Raw genomic sequence first — 18312 nt, forward strand, 5'->3', positions numbered from 1 at the left:
AGTAATAATTATTCGAACAAGCCACAAGCTATAAGAAAACATAGTAATAATTAATCCTTAATCAAACACAAAGCTGAGTTGAGAATTTTAAAAAAAGCCAAAAGAACTAGCCAACTGCAGGTATGTAAAAAATTTGTATATTCATAAATAAAATTATTTGATTACTATATGCATGTAACCTTTGATGCTGATTCAGGAGTAAGAAAAATCAATCCAAGATGAGTGATTTACAATGGAAGAAGCTGGAGGTCTTGGGAGCAGGTTCTTATGGCACTGTTTATCTTGGCATTCTTGTTGATGAACAAATACGGTTTCATAGCTTCATTGCTGTGAAGAGCTCTATTCCCAAACTGGCATTCTCACTGAAGAAAGAGGAACAGATTTTTAAATCAGTTTGGGAAGATGAAAGCGGTCGTTGCCAAGAAATCATTCAATGCTTTGGAACTGAGACCACGGTAGAGCATGGACTTTGCTTTTACAATCTTTTCTTGGAGTATGCTCCTCACGGTTCTTTGGCTGACTTGATTCACAAGAAACCTCTTCCCGAGACGGAGGTGAGTGTCTATGCACGCATGATTGTTAAAGGACTTTCGCATATTCATCGCAAAGGAATCGTCCACTGTGACCTCAAGCCGGAGAACATTCTTGTGTTTCCTTCATTGGATAAAGAGATTGCAAACTATCAATTAAAGATTGCGGATTTTGGATTATCGAAGACCAAAGAGGAGGAAGCAGATGTTGAGTTGTGGAAGTCCAAGCCGAGAGGTACGGCCGTTATACTTGTCACCGGAAGCGTTTTCTGGTCATATTGATGCTCCGATGGATATATGGGCACTTGGTTGCATAGTGATTGAAATGCTCACTGGATTGCCTGCCTGGGGTGAGAGCCCTTTGCTTATTGAGGAGTTGAGGTACTTGGTTGAACATCATGAACTATCACCCAAGAAGCCGCAGGGAATCGGTTTTTTCTGTCATGATTTTCTGGAAAAGTGCTTTATGAAGGATCCTAGCAAGAGATGGACTGCTGACAGGCTTCTTGATCATCCTTTCCTTTATATCACAATGTTTCATTCATATTATCTTGCAACTTGGCTATGATTGTTTTTCTTAATTAGTTTCATTGCAACCTTATTTATGGTTTATGTAATTAGAGCTATTCTGATGACATTGTAAGATTGAATGGTTTGGTTTATTGTGTCCCCGATTCAAGGGCATGATGGCTATGCGGTAGGGTTTTTTGGGTCTGTTGATACATAATGAATTGTACAAAGTATTGATACAAAATGAGTCTGTTGCTTAACATTTATGATTTGTAAGATTTAATAAACTATTTTAATAACAATAGTTTTGTTTGCTATTTGTGCTTCGAATGTTATGGGTTCTTTCAATTTTCTTTTTCTTTCTTTCTTTTATAATCTTGGTTTCAGTATATGATCAATTAATTTAATTAGCAACGACCAACAACCCCAACACTCCCTCGCGATTCCCGAGGACGACCTCGGCGTTAAGCGCGTGAGGGACCTCAAGAAGCGGAAGCGCAAGGAGCCTGTTGCTTCGGGGACTCTCAGGATCTGGAATCCTGAGTTCGTTGAAGAAGAAGATGAGGAAGGCGAGGTGTGGTTGAGAAGAGGGTTTGGGAGTGGAGGAAGAGGTTGGTGGAGAAGATGAACGGGATTGAGCTGAATCTTGAAGGGGTTAAGTTCAAGCTTGATGTTGCTGTTCCCGTTTCGGATGATTTTGAGGCAATGAAGAAAGATTGGGAACAGTTTTTTGCATTGGATACTCGAGGTTTGTCTCTGCGTTCATTCTTCTTATTTTTTGTGTAAACCATGAAATTAGTAGTAATGTAAAGTGGTAATGACTATAAATTTGTCTATAAGGTCCTTGAAATCTTCAAAAATGAGTAAAAGTGGTCAAGTTTAATCAATGTAGCTGATCCGACTAGTGAGAAAGGCTTAGCAGCTTTTGTTATGGTAGTCAAATTGGTCAGGTTTGTACTTAGGTGTTCACTTCAAGGATGAAATTGAAGATGATTATCAACTTCAGGGAGTGGTTTGGCCTTTGATCGTTCACTCATGTTCTTATTACTAAGTGCTTAAAGGCTTGCTTCTAGATTTGTAGTACATCGAATTAGAGTCTCTTCGCAGATTAAGGACTAAAGTTGATGCCTAATATACATTAGACTTTAGAAGATTGACTTGGTGTTTATTTAAACTTTGAAGGATGAGATTGAAGCTCAAAATCTCTAGAGGACTAGTTTGATGCAAAGATAATTGTTGGGAACTAACTTGAGCTGCTTCTTTTTTTCGGTGTGATTTTTGGTTTTTTCTTTATGTGATTTGAAAGGGAAGAGCTGGATTGTATTTTTAATTAGGTGTAAAGGTTTGATCTTTCTGCAGGGTACTATAGAGGGAAGCGTGAACCAGATACGATTATTTTGAGGGGTGTGCCCTCACGATGGTTAGCTGAGCCTAGAGTTTCTTCTAAGCCTTCCATGCTCGTCACACATACCATCTTCTCAACATTTGGCAAGATAAGGTTCTTGCAGGAATTGATTGTTTTTATCTTGTATCTAATTTTCAATGATTTTATTTTTCAAGGAACAAATATTTTTAATCATGATTAAGTTGGAGGTGAAGGCTATATTTTTTCCTTCCATGATTTTGTTTCTTTGACCTTTTTAAGCAGTACAATGAACCTTCTTAATTTGCTGTACTTATTGTTAAATGTTGTTATATTCCACCCTATACTGGTACTTATATGAGAATTATCATATTTCACCTTACTATGGGTGTACATAGTTTTCTTGTTCTGTAACTTACATTTAATAGGAATCTTAATGTTGCTGAGGACAATGATCCAGGTAAGGATGCAAATGAAGATAGCGGAGACCTAGTTTCAGGCCTTTACTGTAAGATTGTGGTTCAGTTTGAAAAATATAGAGACTTCCATGATGCATTGAGAGTTCTATGTGGTCGCTCATTGCAAAAGGTATTGGCTTGTTTCTGACTTATGTTTGGTAACTCCACTGTGAAATAAGCATAGTTTCTTACTACACTGCAATTCACATCTTTATTGTCATTTGTCACTATTTCTGTTTTGGATGTCTATAGTAAGGTGATCCGTTCATTTTACTGTCAATGACTGTGGTCAGAAGTGTTATGGCAATTGCTTAATCTGGAAGTATAAAGCCGCCTCACTCTTGCTTCAATTCGTGAATTATACATGATGGATATTGGAAACTTAGATATGTTTATGTGATGAGTGACAGTAGAATTTCTTGTTTATTGACAGAAAGGATCGCGATTAAAGGCTGATTATGAAGTTAGCTGGGATAGAGATGGATTTTTTCGGAACACAAGAAAAGACCAACAGAGTGTCAACAATGGCAGCAGATCATTACAAAAGTGAAGCTCCTAGACGCCATACCCCTTATGCTCGCCACAGCCAGAGAGTGTGTGACCAAGGAGATTCCGGGTTAGATTTTGATATCTCAAATGACTCTTATGATTGTCCCTAGTTTACACTCGGATTTTTTTTTTATTGGTTTAAATATGGACATTTAAATTGACATATGATTATTGCAATTCAAATAGGTATGCATTTCAGTTGTCTATGTGTTGTTGAGTGTCTTATTAAGCATAGGTATATACTATTAGCAAAGGCAAATGTTAAATCAACGTTTAGATAATTGACATTCTCACATATTTGAACTGAAATAATCACATGTTAATTTCAATATCCAATTGCTATGTAGATTTCACTTATCCAAGTATATACTACTAGTAAAAGTAAAAAGTTAATCCAACATTTACAGAATTGAATTCCACATAATTTTGACTGTCTAAAATTGATCAAAGGTTGCCAATTTTGACTTCCAAGTCCCTTTATGTTATGCGGGAATAAGGAGGACTCATGGATCCAAGCCTAAACTGAGAATTTTCTAGTAAATGATTCCATGCATTTTCTAGCGACTATGACTAAGACCATTTTTGGTCACTAAGGCTCATAGTCTTTTGAGATGTCAGTTGTACTCACACTAATCATAGTTCAACTGTCATAGTTATTATTTGTATATGTTTTTGCCTTTTGGATATTCTTGTTTTTAGTTTTTAAACACCAAGCAAAGATATGTTATAAAAAGCTAATTTTGACAAGGTTCGAACTCTTGACCTTTCGGATCTAGAACTCTAATACCATGTCCTAAAACCACTCATCCCAAAAGCATAACCTGATAGGACAATGTAACACTAATAATCATATCTCTAATACTTTCTAAACCTTCATTGTACACATTGTACGCTTAGGTCATTGGCTCCCTATACTTTCTCAAATTAAAATGGTGATAGAAATGGATTACGAAACGCGCTGAAGTTGCCTCACAAGTTTTCTTTCTAGTGTAATAATGGATTAAGAAATGTGTTAAAATTTTACAGAGGGGATGTGTTGTTTCGGAAAAAATGAAACCCAGTATAGTCGGAAGATTTTCGGATACATATTTAATTTAGTGAATAATGGTTCCATACTTCCATCCTTTGAAAACGCAAGGCAATCAACTTTAATTTGTGGGAGTTTAATAAAAAAAGAAAATTTTAATTAGTGGGACAGTGCGAATTGGATGTTTAATCTAAGCACAAGAAGGTAGAGATAGAAATGCTCGGATCAAGATCATCAAGATCTTCTAAAGCGAGGAAGTTAGTAAAGTGATGAGTTGACTATTCTTAAAATTAAAATAATATTAAGATATGAGGTACATATTTTATGAAAGTTATAAAATCAATAATGATTAACTTTTCATTTTACTACTTTATTAATTTTCTCACTTTTAGGGATTTAAATTCAAAATGCTCCATCAATAACATATATTAAAGCACCCAAATTTAACTATATATATATATATATATATATATATATATTAAAGATTATCCAACAAGATTAATTCCAGTGAAAACATCACTAAAGTTTCAAAAAATGCATGTTTCATTTACTACTTCTAACCTAATCAATGTAACTTTACATATGCCAATGGTTGATTTAAGTGTGTAATAGTAAACAATTTTTACCTAACTTTTCATTCAAAAAGCTAGATGAAATTTTAGACTTTTCCTGTAAAATCATGAATAGCCATACCATAGGATCTGACCTTGGTTCATAATTTGAAGAACCTATTCATTTTCTTTATCAGTTTTTACCATGAAGAGAAAAAAAGTGCCAAAAATTTTATGAATGTAATTGAACCCCCCGGGGGGGCCAAAGAAAAAAAATCTTTGAAAAGATGTGTGTCTATTCTTCATGGTAGTAAGTATAAAATAACTTACAACAGCGCTATTCATACTTTAAATATTTTTTATATTGTTATAAAAATATGATTGTTATTAATTAATTGTGTATTTAATTAACAAAATGAAAGGAATACATATTGTTTGTTTATGTTTACCGTAAGGAACTTAGATGCAAATAAACCACACCATGATCATGAACAAGATTAGCTAACATGAAAGGATATTACCACTTAGCTTATATCCTTTTACACTCAAAACAAGTAATAACATGATTGAAATTTGAAGCATTGAATCCTAGCCTCTTTTATATTTTGTCCCTTCCTATTTCCCAGTTTACCCAAGAAGCCGCACGGAATAGGTTTTTTCTGTCATGATTTTCTGGAAAAGTGCTTTATGAAGGATCCTAGCAAGAGGTGGACTGCTAACAAGCTTCTTGATCATCCTTTCTTTTATATCACACTGTTTCATTCATATTATCTTGCAACTTGGCTATGATTATTTTTCTTAATTACTTTCATTGCAATCTTATTTATGGTTTATGTAGTTAGAGCTATTATGATGGCATTGTAAGATTGAATGGTTTGGTTTATTGTGTCCCCTGTCCAAGGACCTGATGGCTATGCCGTAGAGTTTCTTGGGTCAGGCCGTCTTCTTCTCCTTGATGGCTTTGCCGAAAAAGAGTTAGAGTCGGACGGTGTTAGAAAATAGAAAAGCTGTACAAAGTATTGATACATAATGATTATGTTTCTTAACATTTATAGTTTGTAAGATTTAATAAACTATTTTAATAACAGTAATTTAGTTTGCTATTTGTACTTCGAATGTTATCAGTTCTTTCAATTTTCTTTTTCTTTCTTTCTTTTATAATCTTGCTTTTCAGTATATGATCAAATAATTTAATTAGATAGAAAAATGTCAACCCGTGTTAGGATCAAATTTACTGGTCAAATTTCTTATTAATTGCACCAATTCGGTATTGATTTCCTCATCCATGAAAATTTAGTTGGTTGATCCATTAAAGGTGCTTGATCAATTCATGGTTGCTGTTGGATGAAACATGTATTAGGTTCAGTGGCAAAAGAACTCGAAGTTTATGCCTATCCGGGTATCCGGGTATCCGGGTATAGCGGTTTATGTATGTTTGGAATCCATTGGAACCCTCTCGCAGTTTACATAGTTTACTAAAAAGTTGTATTTTTAAAAGTTGTATTTTTGGTATCCATTTTGTAAAAGTTGTATTTTGGTAAATTTTAAAACTCAATTGTTTTATTTTGGTAAATTGCCCAATAATTTATTAACTAGAATCCAGATGTTAAGTAGTATTTTCCAATTGATTTTGAACCCATTCATCATAATCTTGAAGCATCTGTAGAAGTAACAGTGGCACGAGTTTGTCCACCAAAGCTTGCATCATTCTGCACTCAACCACACTAATGTATCATAATTCATGAATAAAAGTTGTTGATTGAAACTAGTAGAATAATATATAATGACAAGAGGACAAAACTAACATTTTGTTGTTGGTTTTCAGAGAAAATATTCACTTAATCTGTACAAAAATTTGATGAGTTTTGCATTGAATTAGTAGCAACATTGCCAAACCACTATCATAAGCAAGTATAATTTCCAGGGAGATATATAATCTTGAGAATTATTAATTCACAAGTTCGTCGAAAGTCCAAACTACAGAAGTAACTTCTGTTTGACCTTGATATGTGAAGCTAGCTCTTTCAACAAGGATTAATCTACAATCAATAAATGATAAAAACAAATTCTTGAAAGCAAATGAATAAATAAATCAAGGTCAGAAAGAAATGAGCAAATTTTGTTGGAAGAAATCAGCAATCTCTACCATTCTATGATTGACAAAAATAAAAATCGAGTTAATTTGGTTGGAATTGATTTTTGGAACCATCCGAAAGCACGACAGGAGAGTAACATATGGAAAACAACCTAAAAGAGTTAAACCAAGACTATTTGCTAAAAACATTCATAAATTTCCATATGGCGTATGCAATGTTTTGTGGCTAATTTCTTATTTATGGGAAGATAAATTGAGAGATGTTAGATGATTTATATTTTTTTAACTAAAATTATTGACCGTTTAATATTTAAATAACGTTTGGGTATACTGAAAATATCTCATATGAAGCAAAGATACATCTCTTTACCAATAAAATTTGGCGCAATGCATATTCACTAAGTTTAACAGTTGCTTCAATACTTTAGTTTACATAAGTGGTACTTGTATTCCAGAGAGAACAAGACGCAAAATCTAACATAAAACTGCATTCCAACAGAATTGATGCATGGCCTCATGCATCTCCTCATACAAGTCACTTTAATTTTACACCTTGCAGTGAGTGTCATATTTAAAATTTCAAAAATAAAGCTAATACATAATCAACGAAATTATCCTATTGTAGCATGAAGTGTTTGCAGTTTGCCTATGCAATCAGCGTTGCACCTGAGTGCTTGCCAACAAAACGAACTTGGGGTTCACTACTATTCTTGTTCCATGATGTTACCATGTGATATCTCCTTTGCTTCATGGACGCAACATTGGATGTGTTGGACGTTTGCATCCAAATTCCATAGCATAGGTAACTTGTGGTACTCTATCCTTCTTAGGATTTACAATGATACAAGCCCATTAACAACAGCTGCTACTTCCGGCCCAATACAAGAAGCTGAAAGCGATGAGAAAGCAATTGGGCCAGAGAAACTGTTAGCTGAGCAGAGAAAGATTCTCTGGCCCAATTGCTTTCTCATCGCTTTCAGCTTCTTGTATTGGGCCGGAAGTAGCAGTTGTTAATGGGCTTGTATCATACAATCTCTCCATTGACAACTCGATTATCAGGGTGAACAAGCAAAAAGTCGATACCCAGAGCCAGAAGACACACTTGCTCCATGATGTTCCTGTGTGCTCTCTCCTTTGCTTCAAGGATGGAACATCTCAGATGTTTGACCTCTGCCTCCAACGGCTCAATTATCCCCTTTGAGGCTTTGATGTTGTTTTCTCCTTCCTTAACTGAGCCTTCTCCTTATCAGCCTCCTTCAGCTTGTTTTCCAGATTACTAATCTTGGCGGTTAAAGTAACCTTCAATTCCTCTAAGGCAGCTCTCTCGTTTTCCTTTGACTCAAGGCGGATCTCTAATTCCTTAACTCGGCCTTCTAGCACCATCTGAGATTTGGAGGTGATAGGTGGCTCCAAGTTGCGGCACATATCTTGGGCTCGAAAGGGTTTGGAGTACACATTGGACTCCTCAATGTGGGGGATCAGCATACCATTTTCAACTGGCTTCCCTTTGCCATCCATCATTTTTTGCATTTTTTTCGGAGGGGAAAGTCCTAGATCAGCACCCATGTCCACAAATGAAGATTTCTTTGAAGTTGGAGGTGGAAAGACACCGCAGGCACCTGCAATATTCCCAGTCTTGGGTGGAAGGCAGAGTTTGTCCACTGCAACACCTCTTGATGCCATGTTAGCTGCAATAAAGGAGAAAGTAACTCAAGTCAGAAAATAAAGTATATTTTATTGGCTACATTGTGCATAGTAATCAAAATTTTACGCAGCAGGATAGTGGCCTTGGCAGATGATTAAGATTTAAGAGCATAACACTCTCCTTCAGCAGTCAGCACCAAAGAGGCTGAGTAAAAGAGGACATTATATATTTTATTTTATTTTTTCTTAAAGAAAAGTAAATATTGGTAAATTGAAACATAAATTTGTCAATATTTTATTTAACTGGATTTCACTCCATTCTTGAGTTTTTCTTCCTAGATTTCTTTTCCCCCTCTCTTACTAAGATATAGTATTATGGATGTGGTTTAGAAAATTGATATATGCAAAATTGACAAATCACTTGAAAACTGAATTGATTGATAAACAGCTCATCACAGAGAGAACTCACCTGGGCTTGCACAAACATTGGTTCTTTTTCCATCAACTTTCACATTTTCAACACAGTTGGGGAACGCAAAACTTGGGGATGTCACTGGTGATTGTACTCTCTTTGGTCCTCTACCAAATACAAATATTGTCCGATTGAACAACTTGCGGATTGGCTTTCGAACTGGCTGAACTAATCATGTCTTCAACTTTAATGTACAACTCTATACACCGTAGCTCACGACTTGAGACATGGAAATCAAACATCAAGTGAATGTCTTGGTCAGAGGTGAGCCAAATAACCCGACTGTCAGATAATTGGGGACCTATTATACCATGCAACTTATATGCCATATGAGATATCTTCTTTCTTCCAAGTTCACCCATGTTCGCCAATATCAGATTCTTCAACTCAAGTAGAGAATCTTGATGATCAGTAACAACATTCATCAAAAAAGGATTCCAACTTTGAAAGGTTGCACCACCTACAGTGTCTTTTATATATCCATTGGGATGAACAAGTACAAACATGTCTGAACAAGCCATCTGTAACTCAAGATCTTTTCCAACTTTGGATGATTGTGTGTGGCTTGAATGAGGGAATGAGGCCTGCTTCAGATTTTATAGTAATTTGATGAAGTAAATTCTAACCACAAATCCATGGAACTTTTATCCAACCGCCCTAATAGAAGAATGCAATTCGATCATTTCTACTAGTTTTGCACAAAAAAGTAATTTTTTTTTAATTCACTAAATAATAATCTATTGAGTTGGTGCACAACTTGTTTTACTAAAATACCTTTTATTATATATAATCCATAAAAAATATATTTTTTTGGTTATTTTCAAGACATGAAGCAAGACCCGTAGTTAAGTTATAAACAAATTTCATCTCAACCAATTTCAAAATTTATTATTTTTAAAAAACGTGCCTATTGATATACTAGTAATAGCATGTCTAATATAGAGATATTTGATTAATATGCAAAAGAGCCTAAGTGTCACTGAGGAAATTCATCGAACATATGGAGAGCATAATACCCAGTTGCAAAACTCGAACCAGGTTGAGCGAAAATCAAAATGGGGAATGACAATAGCAACATGAATGGAGTGAGTAATTGCAACTAACCTGTGTGAGTAATAATGCGAGGAACCGATGGAAACTTTCGAAGAGCTCAAATTCGCTGAAACCACAAAGAAGGAAGAAGCCACAGTGCTACACAAAGCTTCAAACTTAACTTCATAACTAAGAAGGACACACGCTTTTTCTCTCTCTTTCTCTCGGATGAAGCTTTAATTTTGTTGGAATTGGAGCTTCATTTCGTTTCATCTTACAACGAAATGAGTTTGGTTTTTTTGGTACAGAGCTGTAAATTGGAGCCATTTCTTTGAATTTGTGTTGTTTAGCGCGCGCAATAAAAAACAATCAGCACCAAAGCAATAATAAGACCATTTTGTGGGCCTTATTTGGGCCTATGTTCTCATTCCAAAAGCCCATTAGTAAAGAGCTAATAATCCAATATAATATTATACCAAAAAAAAAACGTAGCCAATATAATAATATTTTTGTATATAAGAAAAGGATTGACCAAAACAAAGAATGTAAATATGGATTATTGTGAAAATATCAGGATGAATCACGGACAAAAAAATATGTAAATATGTCTAAGGAACACACAATATTGTTGTGGATTGATGTTATGAGGTTCGAGGAATCAATACCAAAAAGAGAAAAGAAAAATTCACATGGAGAGATCAAAATCTGAAAAAATTTTATAAGCACTTGAATTCTTCAACTATAATAGTTTTTGTAATAACTATTTTTTTTAATATTTTTTTAGCTCATTATATATTTATATTTGTGCTTTTAGTGAAAGCGTTACCAATTAAGTGTAAATCGAAAATTAGTTGCTCGTATAAAATATATATTAAAATATAAAATATATATTAAAAATAAATTTAATATAAAATTAATATAAACTATTAGGATATAAAATATTTTTCTAATAGTTTTTTGTATTTTTTTTGGTTTTGGTATCTAGTTTTTTGTACTGTTGATTCAAGCAGTTTTAGGTTTTATAAATTTTTTATATTTTATTTATTTTACCACTATAGCTGAGTAAAGGGGACATGGGTATTTACTTTTCCAGAATCTTGATTCTCGTCAAAGATATTGGCCTACTTCTTTCATAGTAACAATGCTTCTAGATAAAGTGAGAAAAAGAAAAAGAGAAAGAGGTTTTTTTTTTTCTTTTATTTGTATCATCAGATCATCACAAAACCAAGAAGATGCACAGGATTTTGTTGTGCTGAAGAATCAATCTTTGATTGTTTATAAGTCCTTAAATGAATTTTTTATTATTATTATTATTGTTCATACATTGATCCAATAAATAAAAGTCAGGCCAATAAATCAAAAGGCCCACTAATAAAGTGGTCCCCGAATGGTATGTTGGACCTCTTTAAGGAGGTCGGACTTCCACAAAGAGGTCCAACTCTACTTGACTTAATAAGTAATTGTCTCTGGATATCTCTTCGCTACATCTAGAAGGGAGGTCTTAACAAATTCCTAAAATAAAGAGAACGCTTATCCATCAGAAAAGATGAAACTACTCAAGAAAAGTGGTTATTAACTCTACTGTAAATATACTGGCACCTCTCAGGTATAAATCACGTTCTCATCTACTAAAAACCTGCTCAAAGTTCTTGCTAATTTAAGTATCAGAGTCTCTTGCAGGTACCACCCACACCTCCTCACGAGAAACTCGGACAAGCAACACTTCGGCATCAACAAGTCGAACGCTGCCACACAAAGAGATTTGGACCTCACGTTCAGGTCCAAACCAACGTTTCAGATAACTCTCGAAACATTAGCGCCGTTGCCGGAAACCTGGAGTACACTACCTGACCAATGGTGGATCATGAACGCGAAGACGACCATATAGCATCTGAATCTAAGCAAGAAGTTCAACCACAAGACCCTTCACTCGTGCTTCCTCCTCCACCACAACACCAAGGGCCTCACGGGAAAGGAACCTCGGGACAACACCGAGTTCCTCACGGAGAAGGGATTCTGGAAAGTAATGAACATTTAGAGTGGATGACTTCTATAGTCAACTACCTAAAATTTGACGTACTCCCCAAAAATAAAAAGGAGGCCAAAAGACTTGTGAAAGAAGCACAAAATTATACATTAGTCCACAATATCCTATACAAAAGAGGAATTTCAACATCCCTCTTAAAGTGCGTCCCAACCTCCATCACAAAGGAGGTCTTATAGGACATACATAGTAGTAATATGCGAAAAGTAAAAGTAAAATAATTACCAATTGAATCATTTTACACAGTTTTTTAAGAAATTAATTTTTATTGTCTAATAAAATGAAATATTTTTTATAAATCACAATCATCTAATTTTGTCTGTTTCTCAAATATTAAGATCCTCTAAAATAAAAAAAATTAGTAAAATGATAAAATGAATTAATCACTCTTAAATTAAAATAGTAAGATACACATTTTATGAAGTTACAAAATCAATGATAATTAACCAGAAACACTACTGTAAAGATTTGTTTTCTACAGATTAAATTTTTGTGGTTAAAAATAACTACATGTGTATATCAACAGTGGTACTAGTATTATTAAATAATAATTTGTATGATTTAAAATGAATATCTGTATTCTCTATATGAATTTATATCTGTATGCTATAATTGACCTAATTAATCCCTAATTTTATTGCTTTATTAACTTTCTCATTTTAAAAGATCTAAATTTATTTTTTAATGACTATTTATATAAAAAATAATTATTTTTACTGGTGATATGAAAATCAAATCCTTTTTAAAAAATACTAAAGAAAGAAATAAATGCCTACAATGTTTTTTAATCTTATAAAACAACCAATTCTTACTTAGTAATTAGCAAAATGTCTTGGAAAGATAAATAATAAATCATTCCCCAATTACCCCAATAAAAATTGAAGTGAACAGCAAATATGGAGATTACAAATTAGTGTTATAAACAATTCAAAAATTCAAATAACTCAAACATGGGAAGAGAGCTTGTGCGTACTAAAAAAAAATACAAAATAATTTATATTCGTAGCTAACTACAAAAATAACATTGATTTATGTAGGTTAGCACACAAATCAGACACTTGTCTGGCGCTAAAGGTTTATGGCAGATTAATTAAATTATTGATAGGGACTACTAAGGAAAATTTACAGAAAAGATGGTGTAGTTTGAAAGCATGTTTTAGCGAGAAAAAGTTAAATGTGACTTCTAACATATGACACTTGCAAACAATTGAAAAAGCATTGTATAGCAATGTGGTTTCAAATAATATAAAGTGGTAAAATTTGGATACAAGACATAAATATACTCATTAACTGCAAATGGTATAGGTTAACACTAATATGTGATAATAGTAATATATCAAAACTAAAAACATCACTTATGAAATTGGAATCTAAGAAAATGAGTGAGTGGAGAAAATCAAAAGGGGAAAAAATGGGAAAGCTCAACATATCATTCCAATCTCAATTTAAACAACGTCACTAGCGCAGGACTTTATATTGTGACCTTTAAGGTATTAAGGCTAAATACACTGCTAAAGTTGTTTAACCTATGCTTATAATTGATTACTGTGATTATTTGTTATCAGAATATAATTTCACACAGTTTTTCACTGTCAATTAACTTAGGTCAATAGTGAATGAAAACGCTTAGTGCTGAGTGTGTGAGTGTATATTATACATGAATATTGTGATGTTATATAAAGTTGGAGGCTGTGATGTTATATAAGGTTGGAAGCTATCAAACCTATTCTAAAAAATCTGAGCTCTTTCAACATGTGCAAATTATTTTGGTATTGTTTTGTATCAATGAGACATAATTATTCATATGTTTTTATTTAATATTTTAAATCTTTTAGGTTAAATAATTTTATAATTAAAAAAAACTATTACATGAGAGACGTATTATATATAATCATTTATGTATGTCTAATTTATTTTTTTGGGTTAAATGATTTTACAACAATACTAATAAAAATTATTAAATAGTTGAAAAAAATAAAAAAGAGTTCAATAAATACATTTTTTTATTTGGAAAAAAATATATTTTTTATTTATTTCTGAAAATATAATGACAATTTCAAGAAGGTTGATCACTTTATAGGTAACTTAATAAAATTGTATACCATATAAAATTTAATTAATGTTAAAATAATGCTTAAAAAGATCACAAATGAAGTAAATAATTTTTTTATATAATCATACATAATAATAAAACTATATAAATATTGTTATTGAAAAATTTAAATAAATAAATTAAACAATGATCAAACAATATTATTTTATTATTTACTATTAGAAGTCAAACTAGTTGATTTTGGGTGGACCTTAATCCAATTAGATGTTCAATAATCAATATACATAAAATCAGACCAAAATTTAAGTCCTTTTAAGTGTTGTTTTTTAATGTAGTTATGATTCAAATAAGATGTTAAAAAGATAGGACAAAATTTTTTAGAGATTATTAACAACACATGAATATAAACAACTAAAAATAATATACACTTTTATGTTGATAATGCATTGAAATTATGCAAAATGCAGAATTTTTTTTTTAAGTAGTAAGACGGGGCATAAGTCCAAAAAAGAGAAGTAATTACAAATTAAGCAGAGTAAAGGTAGCGTGTAGCATGTACATGGTCATACCTCATATTGGACGTTTAATTCGTCATTTCGCAGTTATCTGGCATTTCAGAAAATCGTATATTAAACCATTCTTCTATCTTAGCTCATAACAACAATAAAGAAGTCTCACAATTCACAAATTCAGCCTAATAAAATTTATAAATTCAGTTTTAATTTTAGTCTTTATCATCTTATCTTATTTTTATTTTACCATCTTATTTTATTTTTACTTTTTTTTGGCAGACAATACTCTATATATATTTAGTTTTACTCTTATAATTCAATCAAATCAAGAAATACATATCAAAATATTATTTATCTTTGCGTACTCTTTGGGTACTCTTTCAATTTTGGTATCCGTATGTTGCCTGTGATCCGTGACGCACTTGAGGATTTTCTTTTCATTGCACCAGATGACCATTCTTGTGGGACGAGGTTGCAGAGGGAAACGCATTATACTTCCAAGATCCTGCCATTCTCGATGCTGAGCCTCTGCCTCCCAACCCATGGGATGACCACGATGATGAGCATGCGGATGCGGATGCGGCTGATGCTGATGCGGATGCGGGTTCGGATGTAGGGGCTCAGCATCGGACAGGATCTTGGAAGTATAATGCGTTCCCCTCTGCAATCTCGTCCCACAAGGATGGTCGTCTGGTGCAATGAAAATAAAATTCTCAAGCGCGTCACGGATCACGGACAACATACGGATACCAAAATTGAAAGAGTACCTAAAGAGTACGCAAAGATAAAGAATATTTTCGTATGTATTTCTTGATTTGATCGAATTATAAGAGTAAAATTAAATATATATAGAGATGGAGTATTGTCTGCCAAAAAAAGTAAAGATAAAATAAGATGGTAAAATAAAAATAAGATAAAATAATAAAGACTAAAATTAAAACTGAATTTATAAATTTTGTTGGGTTGAATTTGTGGATTGTGAGACTTCTTTATTGTTGTTATGGACTAAGATAGAAGAATAGTTTAATATACGGTTTTCTGGATGCCAGGTAACTCACGAATTCAACGTCCGATATGGGGTAAGACCATATACCACGCTACACGCTATCTTTTTAACATCTTATTTAAATCATAACTGCATTAAAAAATAACACTTAAAAAGACTTAAATTTTGGTCTGATTTTATGTATATTGATTATTGAACATCTAATTGGATTAGGGTCCACCAAAAATCAACTAGTTTGACTTCTAATAGTAAATAATAAAATAATATTGTTTGATCATTGTTTAATTTATTTATTTAAATTTTTCAATTAACAATATTTATACACTAAATACTTTTGACATTTTTTTAATTAAAAAAACAAATTAATTATTAACATAATGTTGGTGTTAAAATAATATATAAATTTATTTGTTTTATTTTATTTTATTGCATAAGTTGCAATGAGGTTTAAACTTAGGGAGCTATTTAGATAAAGATGTCAAAAACGTCTTTTTTTTAAAGATGTTTTATAAAAATTAAAATTTAACACATATAATCAATTAAATTATATTATTTTTATTAAAATTAGACTACACAAATTAGTTTAGCAAAAAAATTAATAAATTAAATTTTGAATGAGTATAAATTAATATTTTTTATAAAAAATTATTACAATGTCCTTGATATAAACCACAATTAAATTATCCCTATTATATATATATATATTTGAAAAGTTTAAATTCTAACCCTACAACAATAGAGAAGAAAAGGACTAGAATTTAGTATTTTCAAAATTAATATATATAATATGAATATTTTGGTCATTTTATATAATAGGAGTAGTGTAATAATTTTTTATAAAAAATAATATTAATTTAGACCAATTCAAAATTTGATTCACTATTTTTCGATCAAATTAATTTGTCTGGTCTAATTTTGACAAAAATAACACAATTTAAGTTATTATAAATATTAAATTTTAGTTATTAAAAAATATCTTAAAAAAAAAGATTTTATCCATCTTTATGGTAGCATCCCCCTTAAACTTAAGATTCCGTGAAACTATTTGCAATTCATGCACAATAATAATCTGGCTACCATTTTTCATTGAAATCAAAATACAGAAAATGAATTAAACTAATGAGTATTAACTGTCATTTTCCATAGATAATAATAATACAAAATTGCTGCCACAAAAGAAGAAACTTTCATCTAAAAGACCTTTGGATTTCTTTTAAGAGTTTTTCCCTTTATCTCAGGGACCCAAATGGAAACAAAAGCTATTGTGAAAGCACATAGTACTACTACATATGTGGTGAAGGTTCCCGAGAAGAATAGAGGTAGCAAGTGATTAATAATCAATTACAAAAGGGTTCAATTATTTTCTATAATCTCATTTCAATATTTATAATATATTTGAACATATATAGATTAATAGTTTTTGTAATAACTATTTTGTAATATTTTTTAGCTCATTATATATTTATATTTGTGCTTTTAGTGAAAACAAACTAATTAAGTGTAAATCGAAAATTAGTTATTCGTATAAAATATACATTAAAATATAAAATATATATTAAAAATAAATTTAACAATATATATATATATATATATATATATATATATATATATATATATATATATGCTAATATATAATGTCTAATATGATATTTAACGTTTTGTGTGCAATTAACATTTTTTATTTGCAAAACTTAAATCTGATGTGATCTGAGAAGATTATAATGCAGATAGCCTTACTCCACGAGAGAAAAAGGGAGGGTTAGGAAATAAAAAAGTTATAGGAATAATTATTTTATTAATTAAAATTTATCTTTTATATTAAAATAATTTTGTCTGTTTACATTTTTTATTTCTAGCAGAATGTTTTTATTTTTCTTAGTCAATATGTGTTCTTTGGTTTTATTTTAGAACAATTATCATAAAACAAAAAGGACAAAATTTACGATGAAATTGATATAATTAAGTATCGTAAACAATTAACACTGATTAGACTATAAATGATGATCAAGAGTTGATACAAATTTATCAATTATTAAGAAGAAAAGAAGTACAATATAGCTATGGATGAGCAATATTACCGGTGTTTTGCTGAAATTTTTCTTATCATATTTTATTAAGGAAAAATATAGGAAAATAAATTTTAATTAGTTAATATAAAATTTAGAATTTAAAAATTGTTTACATAATTTTAAGCAATGTAGCTATGAATGAGCAATATTACTGGCATTTTATTAAATTCTTTATTTTTCCGATCATATTTTATTAAGAAAAAAATACTGAAAAATAATTTTTAATTAGTCAATATTAATTAATTTTTTTATTTTAAAAATTTTAATTTTTAAAAAATTTATAATTTATAATTAAAAAAATTATTTTAGAATTTATAATTTGAAAAAAAATAAAATAATTTAAAAAATTTACTAATATTAATTAAAAACTTTGATTCTCTAATATTACTCTATTAAT

At 31.3% G+C, this 18312-nt stretch overlaps 3 protein-coding genes across 4 annotated transcripts; 2 read left to right on the top strand and 1 right to left on the bottom strand.

Annotated features, from left to right (window-relative positions):
* Positions 1–218: 218 nt before the first annotated feature.
* LOC130934911 (mitogen-activated protein kinase kinase kinase 20-like) lies at positions 219–1195 on the top strand. Its single transcript, XM_057864433.1, has 2 exons — positions 219–765; positions 848–1195. The coding sequence occupies exons 1-2, from the start codon at positions 219–221 to the stop codon at positions 1096–1098; spliced, it is 798 nt and encodes a 265-aa protein (XP_057720416.1). The 3' UTR covers positions 1099–1195.
* A 242-nt stretch (positions 1196–1437) lies between these two features.
* Positions 1438–3411, top strand: LOC130934912 (uncharacterized; the record flags this gene model as incomplete). The annotated part of the gene is given in 5 exon segments (XM_057864434.1): positions 1438–1615; positions 1618–1792; positions 2410–2538; positions 2832–2991; positions 3295–3411. Coding segments are annotated over 5 exon segments (759 nt in total), but the record flags the coding sequence as incomplete, so codon positions are not given.
* Positions 3412–8124: 4713 nt separating this feature from the next.
* Positions 8125–10548, bottom strand: LOC130936603 (uncharacterized). 2 transcript variants are annotated; one of them, XM_057866696.1, is made up of 3 exons: positions 10304–10548; positions 9197–9783; positions 8125–8771 (listed from the first exon to the last, which is right to left on the bottom strand). In XM_057866696.1, exon 3 carries the CDS (start codon positions 8764–8766, stop codon positions 8272–8274), a length of 495 nt encoding a protein of 164 aa, XP_057722679.1. In that variant the 5' UTR covers positions 8767–8771; positions 9197–9783; positions 10304–10548; the 3' UTR covers positions 8125–8271. The 2 variants fall into 2 exon arrangements, with proteins under 2 accessions (XP_057722679.1, XP_057722678.1); XM_057866695.1 differs by having other exon boundaries at positions 9197–9856.
* Positions 10549–18312: the final 7764 nt, after the last annotated feature.

The sequence above is a fragment of the Arachis stenosperma genome, chromosome 6 (assembly GCF_014773155.1).
Source record: "Arachis stenosperma cultivar V10309 chromosome 6, arast.V10309.gnm1.PFL2, whole genome shotgun sequence".
In the NCBI taxonomy this organism is placed as follows: domain Eukaryota; kingdom Viridiplantae; phylum Streptophyta; class Magnoliopsida; order Fabales; family Fabaceae; genus Arachis; species Arachis stenosperma.